The 17144-nt window shown below is 42.0% G+C and overlaps 1 protein-coding gene across 7 annotated transcripts in view; it reads right to left on the bottom strand.

The window, feature by feature from the left end:
• Positions 1-17144, bottom strand: part of CTPS2 (CTP synthase 2) — a 109259-nt gene that overhangs the window by 91891 nt on the left and 224 nt on the right. Inside the window, exons 1-4 of one of the 7 annotated variants that reach the window (XR_003430581.1) lie at positions 16924-17134; positions 10513-10717; positions 4958-5128; positions 2712-2812 (exon numbers count right to left, since the gene is read on the bottom strand). Coding sequence is in view for 6 of the 7 variants with exons in the window: in XM_027095730.1 (XP_026951531.1) it covers positions 2712-2812; positions 4958-5128; positions 10513-10717; positions 16924-17091 (645 nt within the window). In the remaining variant the exon portion in view is untranslated. Of the gene's footprint in view, positions 1-2711; positions 2813-4957; positions 5129-10512; positions 10718-16186; positions 16297-16923; positions 17136-17144 lie in introns of those variants that run through there. The other 6 variants (XM_027095730.1, XM_027095727.1, XM_027095729.1 and 3 more) reach the window with 6 other exon arrangements.

Genomic DNA, 17144 nt, shown 5'->3' with positions numbered 1-17144 from the left:
TTTTCCCAGTTATATTTTAAACTCACAGCACGTCTCAGTTTGGATGGGCTACTTTCACATGCTCAACAGCCCCATGTGGAGAGTGGCTACCATATTGGACAAGGTGGTACTCTGCAACAAATAACCACTGTAAACCAAAGGTGTGAGGGCTTGTCTGACCCTTTGCTGGGCTTGAATAAAATCAGTCTCGGGCTGATCTTTAAGATTTTGAAATTGCTAAATGGCACCTTCAAGTTGACATTAATAAGTTTTTTTCAAAAAGTAAAATGATGCATGCACATGGTTAAAAACCAAATTGTACAGCAGAGCTTACAATAGAAAGCAAGAGTTCCCTGCCCCACTCTTCCCTCTCCCAAGTCTGATTCCCCAAGGCAAGCGCTTTATTTTTTTATTTACTTTGTTTATTTATTTTTGGCTGCGTTGGGTCTTCGTTGCTGCGCGCGGGCTTTCTCTAGTTGCGGGGAGCGCGGGCTACTCTTCGTTGCGGTGTGCGGGCTTCTCATTGCGGTGGCTTCTCTTGTTGCAGAGCACGGGCTCTAGGTGCGCGGGCTTCAGTAGTTGTGGCTCGCAGGCTCAGTAGTTGTGGCTCGCGGGCTCTAGAGCGCAAGCTCAGTCGTTGTGGTGCATGGGCTTAGTTGCTCCGCAGCATGTGGGATCTTCCCGGACCAGGGCTCAAACCCATGTCCCCTGCACTGGCAGGCGGATTCTTAACCACTGTGCCACCAGGGAAGCCCGGCAAGCGCTTTAACTTCTTTGTTGGGATTTCTTCTGGTAGTTACCTCCATATCTCTAAACCAAAGCTCATGCATCTCAGCTCTTCCTCAACTTAGCTATTTCAGACACCCTCTAATGAACGTAGGTGTACTTCCTGCTGTGACAGACGAGGATGCAGCTCTCTGGTACCCCCATCCCCAGATACCAATCTCAATTGTTAATTCTACTGGTTACTTTCCTAACCTGAGATACTTTTGCTTCTTTTTCAGCCAAATACTAACAGTATCTGTAGACCCTCGCAGTGTAAAATGAGGTTCTGCCCACCCCCCTTCCCCTCCAGCACTCCTCCACCCCCTCCACCTCACGATCCCTCTTTTCAAAGTTGATGACACATTCCTGCTTTTAAGGTTTCTCTGATTCATCCTGGAGATGGGTCCTAAAAACTGAAAATCAATAAAGAGAGTGACCGTGCAAGTCTCCTTCACCGTAGAGTCAAGCTATGCCCCGGTTTACATCTTTGTTCTCATATCAGATGTTATTCTCCTGACACTTTTCCTGCCTTTCTCTTTTCTCACACTATTTGTCTTTATCATTGCCTCGATTTGTTTGCAAACTATTCACTGTATTAGATATTAAATTTTTTTAAAGGAAGCAAGCCTAGTTATGCAGACATGGTCAGTTTATAAAACTTCACCAAGCTATACATCTGTGATATGTGCACTTTTCTGTGTTTATGTCATACTCCGATTTTTAAAAATTATAAAGGAAGCATCCTCTCTTTCCTCGTAAATTGTGAAGGAAGAAATACAAAGGGAGAGAAAATTTTATATAGCACACTTATACATTTACATGAAGTTTATCAACCATACCATTATAGTAGCAAAATATATAATTAATATATGATAGTACAGCACATTTACGTTAAGATTATCAGCTCTACTATTAACGAAATGGATATTGTGGGTAGCATAATATCTATTTGCAAACACTGATAACGATGACAATAATAGCAGCTGACATGTTTATTGAGCACCTCCTAAATGCCAGACGTGGCCAAGTGCTTTTTACATTATTATATTTAATTCTTGCAACAACCCTGTTATTATCTTGTTGTTATTACAATATTACACTATCATATTGTTATAGGTGAGTACATTGACACTTTGAGAAGTAACTTGCCAAGTCATACAAGCATCTTAACAATGGTTAATAATTTTCGAGCACTTAGTATAGATCCAACACAATCTAAGCACTAAACGTATTGGCTTATTTAATCCTCAAAACATTATCCCCACTTAGTAGATGAATAAATTGAGGCACAGAGTAGTTAAGCAAACTTGGCCAAGGTCACCCAGCTGGTAAGTGAACCAGCTGGGCTATGAACCCAAGCAGTCTGACTCCAGACTCTTAACCACTAAGCCATACACCACTTGGGGGTGAGGGCAGAAATGTGAACTTGGGGAGTCTGCCTCTAGGAACCAAAATGTTCATTATTCTGCTGTCCCGTCTGGCAATTAGATCAACTGACCTTTAGATAAGGAGTACATGGATATTATTCGCATTCTGCACATTGAGAGGAAGGGAAGCAGTGAACAAGTGGCAAGCTCAAATACTAAGCTCTTTCTTTAAACAGCTAATACTCACTTCTCACCTCCAAATCACCTCTACAGTCGGACTTGCCTAACTTGGTCTCTCTCTACTTCCAAAGCACTTTGCAAACGGCACTCAGTAGAATGCATTCTGTGACTGACCAGTCCTCACTTGCAGACTGCTGCACGCCCACCCCAGGAGTAATCACCCAGTTTAAGCCAATCTTGCCCACTGACTTGTGACCACAAAAGCAGGGGCCATCTATGTCGCTCCCTGCTGTAATCCCACCTCCTAGGCCGGTGTTCAGCACACATGAGGCCATCTACACATATCTGTTGAATGGATGAAGACCAGCTGCTTAAAAACCCATAAGGATATAAAATTATAACGAAAACTTCCATGCTTGCCTCAATAACACATATTTGGGGCTCTTCCTTATGACCATCCACAGGCACCATGGCTTGATTCATAACCCACTCCTGGACAGCATCAGTAATGTGAGGGACAACTGTAGAAAGAAGTAATAATTAGCACAAAAGCTTATTTCATGGTCATGGTCATGAGAAATGAATGTATTAGTGTCTTTAGACCTCCCGAATAACCTGAAACCCACCTGGCAAATTAGACAAGCTACAGTCCTCACATTATTATCCATCTCACTGAAATTAATACTATAGATGCAACATAGGTTTAGTCATTTAAATGTTATGCCATTTCCCTTGAAATCGACCAGCCACAGAGAGAGAGAAGAAATGCCATCTTTGATGCTATCTATAGAAAACACCTATAATGCCAACTAAAAACTGTGCAAGGAGGGCTGCCAAGGGTGCTGAATACTGGACTCCAAGGGGAAGAAGGTCTCAGAGTGGCCCAGCCCTGCAGACCCTGGGCAATTCGCCAGCCAGTGTGGAAGGGTCACTCAGAGGGTGTACACGAGGCCTGCATGCTGACCAGGGGCCTGAGGCTGCTAATCTCAGCCGAAGAGACAAAAAGATGCAGCCAACTAACCTAAGGTGATGTACAAAGCAGGAATGTTGGCCTCTGGGAAGCTGACGCGGAGAGCGCCCGTCATCTGCTCCACCGCCACCTGCAGCTCCCCGGCCCCAGCTGCTCCCGCGAGGCGGAAGTCGTCTCTGATTGGTGCGTTTGGAACGACCCACCACACATGCCCAGCCCGACCCCTTTGTGGGAGGGCGGGGTAGGTCTGGCTCTGCCTCCACGTGGGCTGCGCAGGGATCGGGGTCAAGGCCCAGGTCTGGGGCCTTGCCCTCTCCCCAAGTTTGGGACGTGGCAGGTATGAGGCAGCAACTCTCCCTCCCCCGGGTCTTCCCAATACCTACACTTGGGGGAAAACTATTAGAAAGTACAATTGTAGCTAAGATCTAAACCACACCGTCCAGTGTCAGCAGTAACATAGCTGATCTTTTGATCTCCATCTGTCCAACTTCTTTATCTACTTCTCAGCTGCTTTCCAACATGAAGGTGATTTAAAGGGGATGGGGAATTAGCACCTTTACCCTACCACGTAGGAACTTATGAATACAAGCGGGGGGGGGGGGCCTGCGGGTCTCTCTTCAAGGACAAAAGAGAATAAGAATCATACCCCCCATGAAAAGGGTTGGTGAAAAAAAGGTCATATCATGCTGCCCTCCAGTTCAATCCCCGCGCCCCCCCAACATCCCCCTCATCACTGTTCTTCTTCAAAGGGGAGTAATCATCATCCATGCAAAGATACAAGAAAAAAGTAGAAAAAGAACATATTAAATAAAGGACAGACAAAAACAAACCAAAATAAATCTATACCCCAATCAGATGTGTGATGAATAAATGGTTCCCCATGGATTTTATAAATAAAAGCTAAAGAGAGAAAGAGAAAGAGGACAGAAACATGGACTAAAGGAAACAATGACATTAGTTAAAAAAAAAAAGACTGATGAAAATACAATCAATCGGGAACATGGAGGATGAACTTGAAACCTTTGAGGAAAATGAAAAGTAAAGGTTTGTATGGTGATATCGCGGTGATCATTTTGAAATGTATAAAAACATCAAACCACTATGTTGTGTAACAGGAACTAACATAGTGCTGCAGGTCAGTTATACGTCAAAAACAAACAAACTCATAAAAGAGACACATCAGATTTGTGGTTATGGGGCAGGGGGGACTGGATGAAGGTATTCAAAAGGTACAAACTTCCAGTCATAAGATAAATAAGTACCAGGGATGTAATACACACCATGATAACTATAATTAACACTGCTCTATGTTATATATGAAAGTTGTTGAGAGTAAATCCTAAGAGTTTTCATCACAAGGGAAACATTTTTGTCTGTTTCTTTAATTTTGCATCTATCAGAGATGATGGATGTTCACTAAACTTATTGCGGTCATCATTCCATGATGTATGTAAGTCAAATCATTATGCTGCACACCCTAAACTTGTACAGCATAATGTCAATTATAGCTGTATGTCAATTATAGCTCAATAAAACTGGAGAAAAAAAAAAAGGAGGAAAGAAAAGGAGGAGAAAACAGGGATCTGAAAAGGATTGGAGCTTGTAGAGCACAGGGACCCCCTCATCTTCAGGCCTATTTTGAGCAGGGTGTGAGTGCTCAGCACATAGGGCCCCTAATGTTTGTGGAATATAATACCTTGTACTGTTTTCCCCAGGTAATCGCCACGCCTCTCTTTATTGATCACGTGTTGATATATCTTCCCAGTGGTGATGTTGTTGTCTTTATAAAGATTAATGTCCAAGAACCTTTCATAATTTCCAAGGTCTAAATCAACTTCTCCACCATCGTTTAAGACAAACACTTCACCTGGGATAAAACGGCAATGTAAAAATTAAAAATTTGCTTCCAGTAGATTATTTTTCAAAGATGAGCACAATATATTAAAGGGCCGGTAAAAGACTTATTTATAAGCCATAGTGTATCACCATTTCCATATTTCAATGGGAAAATTTAGCAATTCGATTCTATCCATGAAAGTGCATTGGAAAAATTCTGGTATTCTATTACGGTAGTTTTAAATGCTTACTGAAATTTTGTCCTCAAGATTTAGCTTTTCCAAACTCATCATATACCACATGAAAGAGGGACTTTAAAACAGCAATTTTTAAAACAAATAGCAATTGACTTCAAAGCATCAGTATCCCGGACTCTGAAATGGGCGTAAGAAAATTTTCATTGATTCCAGTCTTGGGTAAAGTCATTATTGAACAGACAGTAGATGAAAAGCAGGGCCTCCACTAGCCCACGGGGCGAGTTGGTGAAACTGAGGCCAAAAAGAAAGTGAGCAACAAGCCACCTGCACAACAGCACCGTGATGAAGGATACAGATGAAGACTTGGGACTTCCCTGGTGGCGCAGTGGTTAAGAATCCCCTGCCAATGCAGGGGACACAGGTTCAAGCCCTGGTCCGGGAAGATTTCACATGCCGCAGAGCAACTAAGCCCACACGCCACAACTACTGAGCCTGCGTGCCACAACTACTGAAGCCCACGTGCCTAGAGCCCAAGCTCTGCAACAAGAGAAGCCATGGCAGTGAGAAGCCCGCGCGCCACAATGAAGAGTAGCCCCTGCTCACCACAACTAGAGAAAGCCTGTGGGCAGCAACGAAGACCCAACACAGCCAAAAAAAAAATTTAATTAATTAATTTTTTTAAAGTGTGTATAGATGAAGACTTAATCACATGACCGGCAACTGTGTTGACTACTAGGCATGCCTCTGGGTCTCCAGCGTTACTTGAGGAGGGCATCGACTGGGAGTCCAACGTCCTAAAGCCACCTGTCAGAACTGAACCTCTCCCTGATTAAGGAAATTCTATCATTTACTTCTATAGCTAGATGTTCACAGCATAAAAAGAAGGTTGGCTAGCTTCTGAACCTAATCAGAAGCCTTTTATAGTCTCATTTATGTCTCCCTCATAAGGTACCTATGTGTGACTGGAAAGATCTCTAACTTTAAGGACAAAAGAGCAAAATGATGAAATTGCAATATTTTCGTGTTTCCCAAATTCCATTTCCAGTTCAAATTCTACTTTCTCATGTTTATCAGGAATTGCCAATCCATGGAAAAGTCTTTGTACTTTGATCATCTTAACTTCTGCCAAATAGGGGAAGATCTCTGAAGTCTCTCTAGTTAATTCAGGCCCAATCCAGTTTGGCAATTCTCCAGGTATACGGCAAAGGTCTTGAAATTTTAGATTCCTAAATTTTAAAATTTTAGATTCCTATTATGTTCCTAGAAGAAACAGAAAAGCTGTAGATCATGTCTTCAAGAACTTTTTTTTTTGATTTAATGCAATTATAATAAAAATGCCAACAGATTTTTTTTAACTTGACAGTGAAACTAAAGTTAATTTGGAAGAAAAACAGGTGTGATTACCAAAACAAAACACATGAAAAATAAATAAAAATAAAAGCCCTTAAAAAATAACAGTGAGTAAAGGAAGATTAAAATATATATGTGTTAAAAAAATAAATTAAATAAAATTCAAAAAAAGTGTATATATTTATATATTTCAGTATATACAAATATGGAATAAGACAACATGAACAAATACTACACAAAATACCCCAAAAAGTCCCTATTACATAAAGGAATTTAATACATGACTAAAAAACCCAAAGATATCATTACAAATCAAAGTAGGTAAAATACACAGAAATAAATTTCAAAGAAATGTGTAGGACCTATATGAAGAAAACTTTACTTCAGAGACATAAAAGAAGGTATGGATAAAATGAAAGCCACTTATACAGTTCCTGAATAGGCCCGTCAATATTTGCAGTGTTTAATTCTTCCCCAAATTAATTCATAAATTTAAAGAGTCATTTCTCATAAACTTTGATAAAAGGACTCTGAAGTTAATCTTGAAGACAACTAACATTTCAATGTTTAAAAAAGGAGAAAAGGAATAATGAGAAAAGTCCTGATAATAAAAAGCTGCAGCTATTAAAATGGTAGGCAGGAATAAACAAAGAGATCTGGAACAGAGCAGAATACAAAGACAGAAATTTAGTATATACTGAAAGGTGGTATTTCAAGTCAGTGGAGAAAGGATGCAATCTTTGATAATTGCAATTAGGAATAGTGGCTAATCAGAAAAAAATTTAGAGAAAAAATTATGTTACATCCTCATCTCCCACCAAATTAAATTCCAGATGTATTAACAATATTAAAGTAAAAGCAAATGGTGGTGATCATTTAAAAATGTACAGAAACATCAAATCACTATATTGTGCACCAGGAACACAGTGTTGTAAGTCAATTATACTTCAAAAGCAAACTCATAGAAAAAGAGATCAGATTTGTGGTTACCAGAGGATAGGGGTGGGGTGAGGGGAATTGGATGAAGGTGGTCAAAAGGTACAGACTTCCAGTTATAAGATAAGTAAGTCCTAGGGATGTAATGTACAGCAACATAAATATAATTAACACTGCTCTATGTTATACACGAAAGTTAAGAGAGTACATCCTAACAGTTTTCATCACAAGGGAAACAATTTTTTGCTACTTCTTTAATTTTGCATCTGTATGAGATGATGGATGTTCAACTAAACATTGTGATAATCATTTCATGATGTATGTAAGTCAAATTATTATGCTGTACACCTTAAACTTATACAGTGCTGTATTTCAACTATACCTCAATAAAACTGGAAGAAAAAAAATAAAGTAAAACCAAATGAAACTCTAAAAGTGCCAGAAGAAAATATAGATGGATATTTAAATATTCCTGGGACAGAGAAGCTTACAGGTGACATCAAAGGCAGAAATCATAAAGGAAACAGCTGATACACTTAGTCACACAAATGGTAAAATGAAATTTATCAGCAGCAGAAGTAATATTAAGACAAATTGCAAACAGAGTAAAAATATATACATGTGGTAAGTATAGGTTAATATACTCTGCACAAAGTATTCTTGAAAATCATTTTTCAAAATCCAAAGGAAAATTGGCATAACACATGGCGTTAGTCAATTCTGCTGCCTACCAAACAACCCTAAAATCTCAGCGACTTAGAAAACATTTACTGATTTCTCCTCATGTTACGTAGGGGTTGTGGGTCAGTTGTGAGTCTACCTGTGCCTTCTTATTCCAGGACCCGGGCTGAAGGAGAAATCCCTATATGGGGCATGCAGCTCTCACAGCAGAGGGCAGAAAGACGACAGAGACTGAGTCAAATTATGCCATTGCATTGAAAAGTTCTACTTCAACAAAGGCATATTTCATATTCACTAATATCCCACAGAGCAAAACAAATCACATGGCCAGATAAGGTGACTGACCTCTCTGGTTTGCCCAGGAGTAAAAGGGTTCCCAGGATTCAGGAGTTTCAGTTTCAAAACCAGGAAAGTTCCAAACAAACCAGGAAGAGTTAACCATCCTACATGGCCAAAGGCCAAAGTCAGTGGGGCAGGGAATTTACTCTACCCAGGAAGCTGGGTGATAGTTTCAAACAAACATACAATCTTCCATAGACTTTAATAAGCCACTCCACCGACAAAATGAAAATCAAAGAAATCTAAATTAACATAATGAGATACCCGGGAATTCTCTGCCAGTCCAGTGGTTAGGACTCCACGCTTCCACTGCAGGGGGCACAGGTTCGATCCCTGGTTATTCCTTTTTTTGGTTGTTTGGTGTACTCTCAGGTTAGTAAAGTTTAAAAAGAATAGCATTCAGCAAAGGTATAAAGAAAACTGAAACACCTGAAAAACATACCTACCCACCAAATCAGAAATTCTGTACCTAGGCATTTATGTTAAAAAAATAAATTTTAAAGTTTCCCTTCACAGTGTTGTTTATAATATCAATAAATTGGAAATGATTTCCTATTATTGTATAGATTCTGTGCAGCCTTTAGAAGTATAGAATCTATTAAAATGTCTACAGTAGATTAAGTTTTAAATTTTTGATTGAAAAATAGTATGACTAGGGGAGAGATAAATTGGGAATTCAGGATTAACGGATACCTACTACTATATATAAAACAGATAAACAACAAGGACCTACTATATAGAATAGGGAAGTATATTCAATATCTTATAAAAACCTATAACGGAAAGGAATCTGAAAAAGAATATATATATATGTATAACTGAATCACTTTGCTGTACACCTGAAACATTGTAAATCAACTATACTTCAATTAAAAAAATAGTATGACTAAGATTCAGTTCATTTAAAGTTCAAAAATAAGCAAAACTGATCTATAATGTTAGAAGACAGGAGAATGGTTACCCTGGTCGTTTCAGATGGGGAGAGACTGGAAGGGGCATAAAGAGGGTTTCTGTTTCTTGAGCTGGAGGCTGATTACACATTATGTTCGTTTCATCTACTGGTACTTATGATTTATACACTTTCTTGCTTGTATGTAAAAAGTTTAAGAAGAAAGTATATAAGGGCTAGTGCCTTTTTTAAGATAATTAGTATAGGGAATTCCCTGGCGGTCCAGTGATTAGGACTCTGCACTTCCACTGCAGGGGGCACAGGTTTGATCTCTGGTCAGGGAACTAAGATCCCACAAGCTGCGCGGCATGGCCAAAATAATAATAATGAATAAATAAATAAAAATAATTAGTATAGGGCTTCCCTGGTGGCGCAGTGCTTGGGAGTCCGCCTGCCAATGCAGGGGACATGGGTTCGTGCCCCGGTCCGGGAAGATCCTACATGCCGCAGAGCAGCTGGGCCCGTGGGCCGTGGCCACGGAGCCTGTGCGTCCGGAGCCTGTGCTCCGCAGCGGGAGAGACCACAACAGTGAGAGGCCCGTGTACCGCAAAAAAAAAAAAAAAAAAATTATTCCAAGTGGTGGGAAATGGACGATTTTTATTTTCTTCTGATCATTCTATATTGTCAATATATTCTATATTGTCTGAGTTTTTCTCTTAACAATGAAATGTTGAGAAATATATTACCTTTATGATAAAATAAAACAAAACATAATCCATACTACAAAAGGTACAGGGAGAATGGTATCCTCACACACTGTTTTCCAAAAGGGTGGACTCATTTAGAATGTCATCAGCAATCAGAAAAAATGTATCAATAACCATGAGAACATTCACAGATCCAAAATGTATGACCCAGCAGCTCTACTTCTGGAACTCTATCCTAAAGAAATTACCCCAAACACAAGAAAGAACCTCAGTTTAACCCAGTGCTTCATAGGGGGGAAGTGGTCCTCCCTCATACCGTGCTCATAAGGTGAAAAAGTGCCCGCATCGATGTTTATATAGGGGTCGATTTTGATGGCAGTAACTCGGAGTCCACATGATTTTAGAATCGTCCCAATGCTGCTTGCTATGATCCCTTTACCGATGCCCGAGATGACCCCACCAGTGACCAAGATGTACTTCATTGGCAGAGGAGTGGCTGAGTGCCAGCACCCAGATAGAATCTGAAAGGTAATGAAATTAAGGGTCAGGGAAGAGAAACGTGTTTAAACCAGTAAAGTGGAGAGTGTGTTGGACCAGAATTTCAAAAGCACACAGCACTTTTTCTAAGTATTTGAAACAAAGTCTTATCGTCTAGGTTTTTCTTTCTTGTCGACATGCAGGAAGCTCTGGACTCAGCAAAATGTCTGGCTCCATTACCCTGATTTTACATTTACCCCAACTCTGTCGTGTGACTAACTTCATCATAAGAAGCCAAAATTCTCTGGGATTCAGAAGCATGGTAAAATTTTTAAGAGATCAGGCTCTGGAGTCAGATCTGTAGAAGCTATACCTGGGCGAGTTACTAATCCTTTCTGTACCTGTTTCTTCATCTGTGAAATGGAATAAAAAGTACCAATCCCAATCCCTTGCAATATTATTCAGCACTAAAAAGAAATGAGCTACCAATCCATGAAAAGACGTGGAGGAAACTTAAGTGCAGGTTACTAAGTGAAAGAAGCCCATCTGAAAAGGCACATACTGCATGATTCCAACTATATGACATTCTGGAAAAGACAAAACTGTGAAGACAGTAAAGTGATCAGTGGTTTTCAGAGGTTAGTGTGGGAGGGAAAGATGAATAGGTGGAGCACAGAGGATTTTTAGGGCAGTGAAACTATTCTGTATGATTCTATAATGGTGGATACAGGTCATTATACATTTGTCCAAACTCACAAAATGTATAACACCAAGAGTGAACGCTAATGTAACCTATGGACTTGGAATGATAATGATGTGTAGCTTCATTGACTGTAACAAATGTACCTCTCTGGTTCAGGATGTTGGTAATGAGGAACGCTGTGGGCATGGGGCAGTGGGTGTATGGAAACTCAGTACTTTCTGCTCAGTTTTGCTGTGAACCTAAAATTGCTCTAAAAATAGCCTATTTGGGGGGACTTCCCTCGTGGTGCAGTGGTTAAGAATCCGCCTGTCAATGCACAGGACACGAGTTCAATCCCTGGTCCGGGAAGATCCCACATGCTGCGAAGCAACTAAGCCCGTGCGCCACAACTACTGAGCCTGTGCTCTAGAGCCTGCCAGCCACAACTACTGAGCCTGCATGCCACAACTACTGAAGCCCACGCGCCTAGAGCCCGTGCTCCGCAACAAGAGAAGCCACCACAATGCGAAGCCCGCGCACCACAACGAGAGCAGCCCCCGCTCGCCGCAACTAGAGAAAGCCCAAGCACGGCAACAAAGACCCAACGCAGCCAAAAATAAATAAATTTTTTTAATTAAAAAAATAAAATAAAATAAAAAATAGTCTATTTTTTAAATCAGTATTCAAATATGCCAACATTTTAAAAAATCTTGGGACTTCCCTGGTCTCCAGTGGTTTAGACCGCGCTCTGAATGCAGGGGGCCCAGGTTGAATCCCTGGTCGGGGAACTAGATCACACGTGCCACAACTAAGACCTGACGCAGCCAAATAAATAAATATGTTAAAAACAAAACAAAATAAAAAATCTTGCAGATGGTTGTGAGGATTAAATGAGCTAAGGTACAGATCAGAGGTCAGGAAACCAGGGCCCATAGGTCACATCTGGCCCACTGTCTGTTTTTGTATGGTTGCCAAGCTAAGAATGTTTTATATTTTAAATGACTGAGAAAAGATCAAAAGAAGAATATTTCATGACACATTAAAATTGTATGAAACTCAAACTTCAGTGTCCATAAATCAAGTTTTATTAGCACACAGCCATGCCCATCATTTACATATTGTCTCTGGTGGCTTTCTGGCTACAATGGCAGAGCTGAGTAGCTGGGAAAACAGAGACCTCTGGCCCACAAAGCCTGAAATATTTTCTATCTTTTATAGAAAATATTTGCTGATACCTGGCTTAGAGGGGGTCAAAATTGACCCCTATATTAACATACAGTAAGAACTTAGTAAAAGTTAGCTACTAATGTCACTATTAATAATAATAAATGTATCCTCCTTAACTATGCATGTGGAAGACTGAATCTGTTCCTTACCCATCCATTTCACCATGCAGAAATATTCAAGCAGAAAAAAAAAAGATAGAAAATATTATGTCATAAAGAAATTTTATTTGACTTTCCTGCTGCTGTCTGATTCAAACCCTTTTGTTTTAGAGGCAGACAGGAAGCCCAAGAGCTACTTGGGCTACTCTACTCTGAGAACTATTGTTTCCCCCTTGAGCCTGGGCAGGGGCCTTCTGCCCTTGCCATTTCACCATGCACGTGAAGGTGAGCCTTAACGGCGTTATTCGTGTGGTCCTGACATGCAAACAAACGGCCAACCAAGACTATTAATATAAAATCGCAACTACAAGAAAAGAGAGTAACTAACAAAAGCTAATAACTATAAATCCCACTTTCTATTGTAATTCACAAATGTTTTTAAATACCTGGATGTCAAGTTCAAATGCAATCAGGTAGGAATGATTTCAGCTACCCGCTTATCCTATCAGCCTGTCTTTCCCAAAGGAATGCCTATTCTGATTTTGTAGTTTCCTCTACTTTCAAAACCAACTAGCTTGGGTTTCCCTGGTGGCACAGTGGTTGAGACTCTGCCTACCAATGCAGACGACACGGGTTCGAGCACTGGTCTGGGAAGATCCCACATGCCGCGGAGCAACTAGGCCCATGAGCCACAACTACCGAGCCTGCGTATCTGGAGCCTGTGCTCCACAACAAGAGAGGCCGCGATAGTGACAGGCCCGCGCATCGCGACGAAGAGTGGCCCCCGCTCGCCACAACTAGAGAAAGCCCTCGCACAGAAACGAAGACCCAACACAGCCAAAAATAAATTTTTAAAAAAAACAACTAGCTTAACTTAAAAGGTGTAGAGCCCTTTCACTTCAGAGCTGTGAGTTCAATTTGAATTAGCTGACCACCGTCAAGGCGAGTAAACTGAAGTCATCCAAAATATACAAGTCCCATCCCAAATGGCTTCCTTAAGTCCCTGCCTTTCTCTACACAAAGGGCCTGCCTTTCTCTACACAACACAGTTGATCATGTTCAATGTCACCGTTCCTCTTTACTACCCACCTGGCCATCCACTCACCTGAGCTAGATTTAGCCTAAAAGATTTTCAGTCCAAACCCAAAATGCTCCTCCTATACATCCAAAATGTATCTGAATATTCATCTCTTGCCACTTCTACTAGCCGAGGTAGTTGTTAGAGTGGGAATTTCATCACAGTCTTCCCTTACTCAACCCACTGTTGATTTTTTTCTATTTTGATAAGTGTCCCTCCTCTGGAGTCAGACAGCCTGAGCTCAAGTGCTGTCACTTAATAGCTATGACCCTGGGCAATTTCAACTTCTCTAAACCTCAATTTTCTCCACCTGTGCAGTACACAGAAACAATACCAGTGCCAGCCGTATAGAGCTGTGTGGGTATTTACAAAGAGAGCGCCCAAGTGCTAAGTCAAGGTTAGCTCTTATTTTTCAGAGCCCTCTACTCACTGATTCAGTCAGCTCATAAACGTTTATGGAACAGGCAGAGGAGGAAAATCTGCCACACCAAAATGTGCCTCTTTGGCATGAGCATTAATTTAGTTTGATTATTTTTAAGAAACAGAAGACTCAGGAAGTCCTTCTTTTTTATTGCCCCCTTTGCTGCCTAAAGAATTTAGATAAAGGGCCTGTTCCTGGCACAGAGCTATCACCAGAGATATCTTCAGAGAATATGAGCTAGATGTGGTCGGGGAAGCTCTTAGAGATCAGAGTCCACTCTGTGTACCACTGTCTCTGCCTGACCTAGCAAACATTTGTTTACCAAAATATTTGCCTTTCCATCTCCATGTTAATTGCCTTCTTCCCTTTTTTTTTTTTAACTATTCATTTATTTACTCTTGGCTGCGTTGGGTCTTTGTTGCTGTGCGCGGGCTTTCTCTAGCTGTGGCGAGCGGGGGCTACTCTTTTTTGCAGTGTGCGGGCTTCTCATTGTGGTGGCTTCTCTTGTTGTGGAGCTCGGGCTCTAGGAGCGTGGGCTCAGTAGTTGCGGCTCACGGGCTCTAGAGCACAGGCTCAGTAGTTGTGGCACACAGGTTTAGTTGCTCTGCAGCATGTGGGATCTTCCCGGACCAGGGCTCGAACCTGTGTCCCCTGCATTGGCAGGCAGATTCTTAACCACTGCGCCACCAGGGAAGCCCTGCCCTCTTCCCTTTTGAAGTCCCAAACTACTACCCACAACATCTTCTTTTGTCTTGAGCTGAAGATGGTATTTAAGGCAAGGGTTTCAACCATTTTAGCAAGTGACTAAGTTTTCCTGGGTCTCTCCCATGTATACACGTTATTAAACTTTTATTTGATTTTCTCCTGTTAATCTGTCTCATGTCAACTTAATTCTTAGACCAGCAGAAGAACCTAGAAGGGTAGAAGGAAATTTTCTTCCTCCCAGACAAATTATACGCTTGACGTGTTCCCAGGTCCTGCAGATATGGGGGTGAACAAAAAGTCAAGGTCCCTGTCCTCTTGGTCTTCACCTTTCCTGTTGGATAAAGGGGCAAATAAGCTGTTCTGTAACTACCTTATTCTGGCACCGTCACACTATTAAAATGACTTCCCATTTGTAAAAGTTAGCAAAATGGAAAAATGCCATAGAAAACTGGAGAGTATTTATGACAAGGCACATTATGTGGTTGTAAAAAGCCTAAGAATCTTTCATATAAGGTATGCTTATGTTACACAACAGAGCAGGATATAAAATTAAATATATTATTATCTCAACTGTTTTTTTTTAATTAAGACTGGTCAAATTACACCAAAATGCTACATTTTAATATATATTTAGGTGGTTGGGTTGCAGGCAATTATTACTTTTCCATATTTTCAAAAGCACAAGATACCTTTTTAAGCATATCAGACATTTCACAAAGTCCTTTTCGAAAATGTAACAATATCAAGGAGACACCTAGTCCTTTCTATCTATTTTAAGCAAACAAGTAAGTTTAAAGCAAAATTTTAAAACAACAGGCAAAGCAGGTTCTTCAAGCTACTTCTACAATCGGGATTTTTTTTCTCTTGTGAAGACCATTATTTACATTTACTCTTATATGCAGTGAGCAGACCCAATTGTCTGTAAAATAGGCATGTGTAGGGCTGTCCACTGTCCAATAAAAACATTTTAAAAAATTACACTGTAATTTTAAATTTTCCAGTAGCCATTATAAAAAGTAAAAAAAAAACAGATTAAGTTCATTTTAATAATATCTTATTTAACCTAAGGTATCCAAAATACCCATAAATCAGCCCATAATCAATGTAAGAATATTTGGGTGAGATAATTTACATCCCCTTTTTTTTTTTTTGTAATGTCTTCCGAAATTAGGTGTGTCTACGCACAGCACATGTCAACTCACACTGGACAGTGCAGGCCTAAAGCAACTAAAAACAGATGCACCAATAGATACCTTCTCAATGACGGCCATTTAAAAAGTAGTCAAAAACAAGAGTACTTACTGCATGAGCCCACCTTATGAAGTTCTAGAACAGGCAAAACTAAGCTCTGATGGAAATCAAGGGGTGAGGGCGGTTGTGGATCGACCGGAGAGGAGCACGAGGGAACTTTCTGGAGTGATGGAAATGGTTTATGTCTACGTTGGGGTAGTGGTTACACTTGTGTATAATTTGTCAAAATCCCCGACCTGCACGCTTAAAATGGGGGCATTTTACTGAACGTAAATTAGACATCAAATGTGGAGAAACTGTTTTAGAAAGAAAGCTATGTTGTAGCAGCAGCGGACTCGGGCTCAGAGCGCCCTAACCAGCTGCGACCCGGGAAACGCGAGGGTCGCGGTTTAACTAGCGCCCCGGGCGGGGGAGGAGACAGAAAGGCCATCTCACTCCGCGCGGGGCTGCACTTCTGCCAACGCCATCTCGGGGCTCCCGGGGCCCGGGGGCAACCGGGCGGGGGCCGCGGCGGGCCCCAGCGCCCGGTTCCGAGGCGGGGTGCGCGCCGAAGCGCCGCTCGCGTACGCGGCGCTCCAGAGCCCGGGCCGCGGGCCGCCGCAGGGCGGACTCCCAGGGCCCCGGCCTTGCCCCGCCGCTGTCTGCCCGCGGGCAGAGAGCACAGGGTGCTGGGACGCGTGCGGTGGCCGCCCTCGGAGGGGACAAAGGCTCCCGGTCCCATGTGCGCGCCGGGCTGGGGCCGCGGACTGGAGGGCGGCCCCGGCGCTGAGGCCCTGACGGGGAGTTACCTGTGCTTTGGCGGCGGCGGTGGCGCGGAGAGTGGTCGTTGGAGCCGGCGAGCTCCGCCCCGAGGCCCGCCCGCGCTCACCTGTCGGGCTGGGGAGGGGTCCGCCGCCAGAGGCGTCCCGAGTCGCCCCCGTGTCCCTCCCGCCGCCCGCGCGGGCCTCGGGGTGCATGGCGCCCTCCTCGCCCACCTCCCCCTCTCCTGCAGCCGCGGGCCCCACTGACT

Source organism: Aethalodelphis obliquidens, unplaced genomic scaffold (genome assembly GCF_003676395.1).
Source record: "Aethalodelphis obliquidens isolate GAN/ISIS:26980383/991018 unplaced genomic scaffold, ASM367639v1 scaffold94, whole genome shotgun sequence".
NCBI classification, from domain to species: Eukaryota; Metazoa; Chordata; class Mammalia; order Artiodactyla; family Delphinidae; genus Aethalodelphis; species Aethalodelphis obliquidens.
The sequence above is the reverse complement of the archived record's forward strand: the minus strand, read 5'-3'. Positions and strand labels throughout refer to the sequence as shown.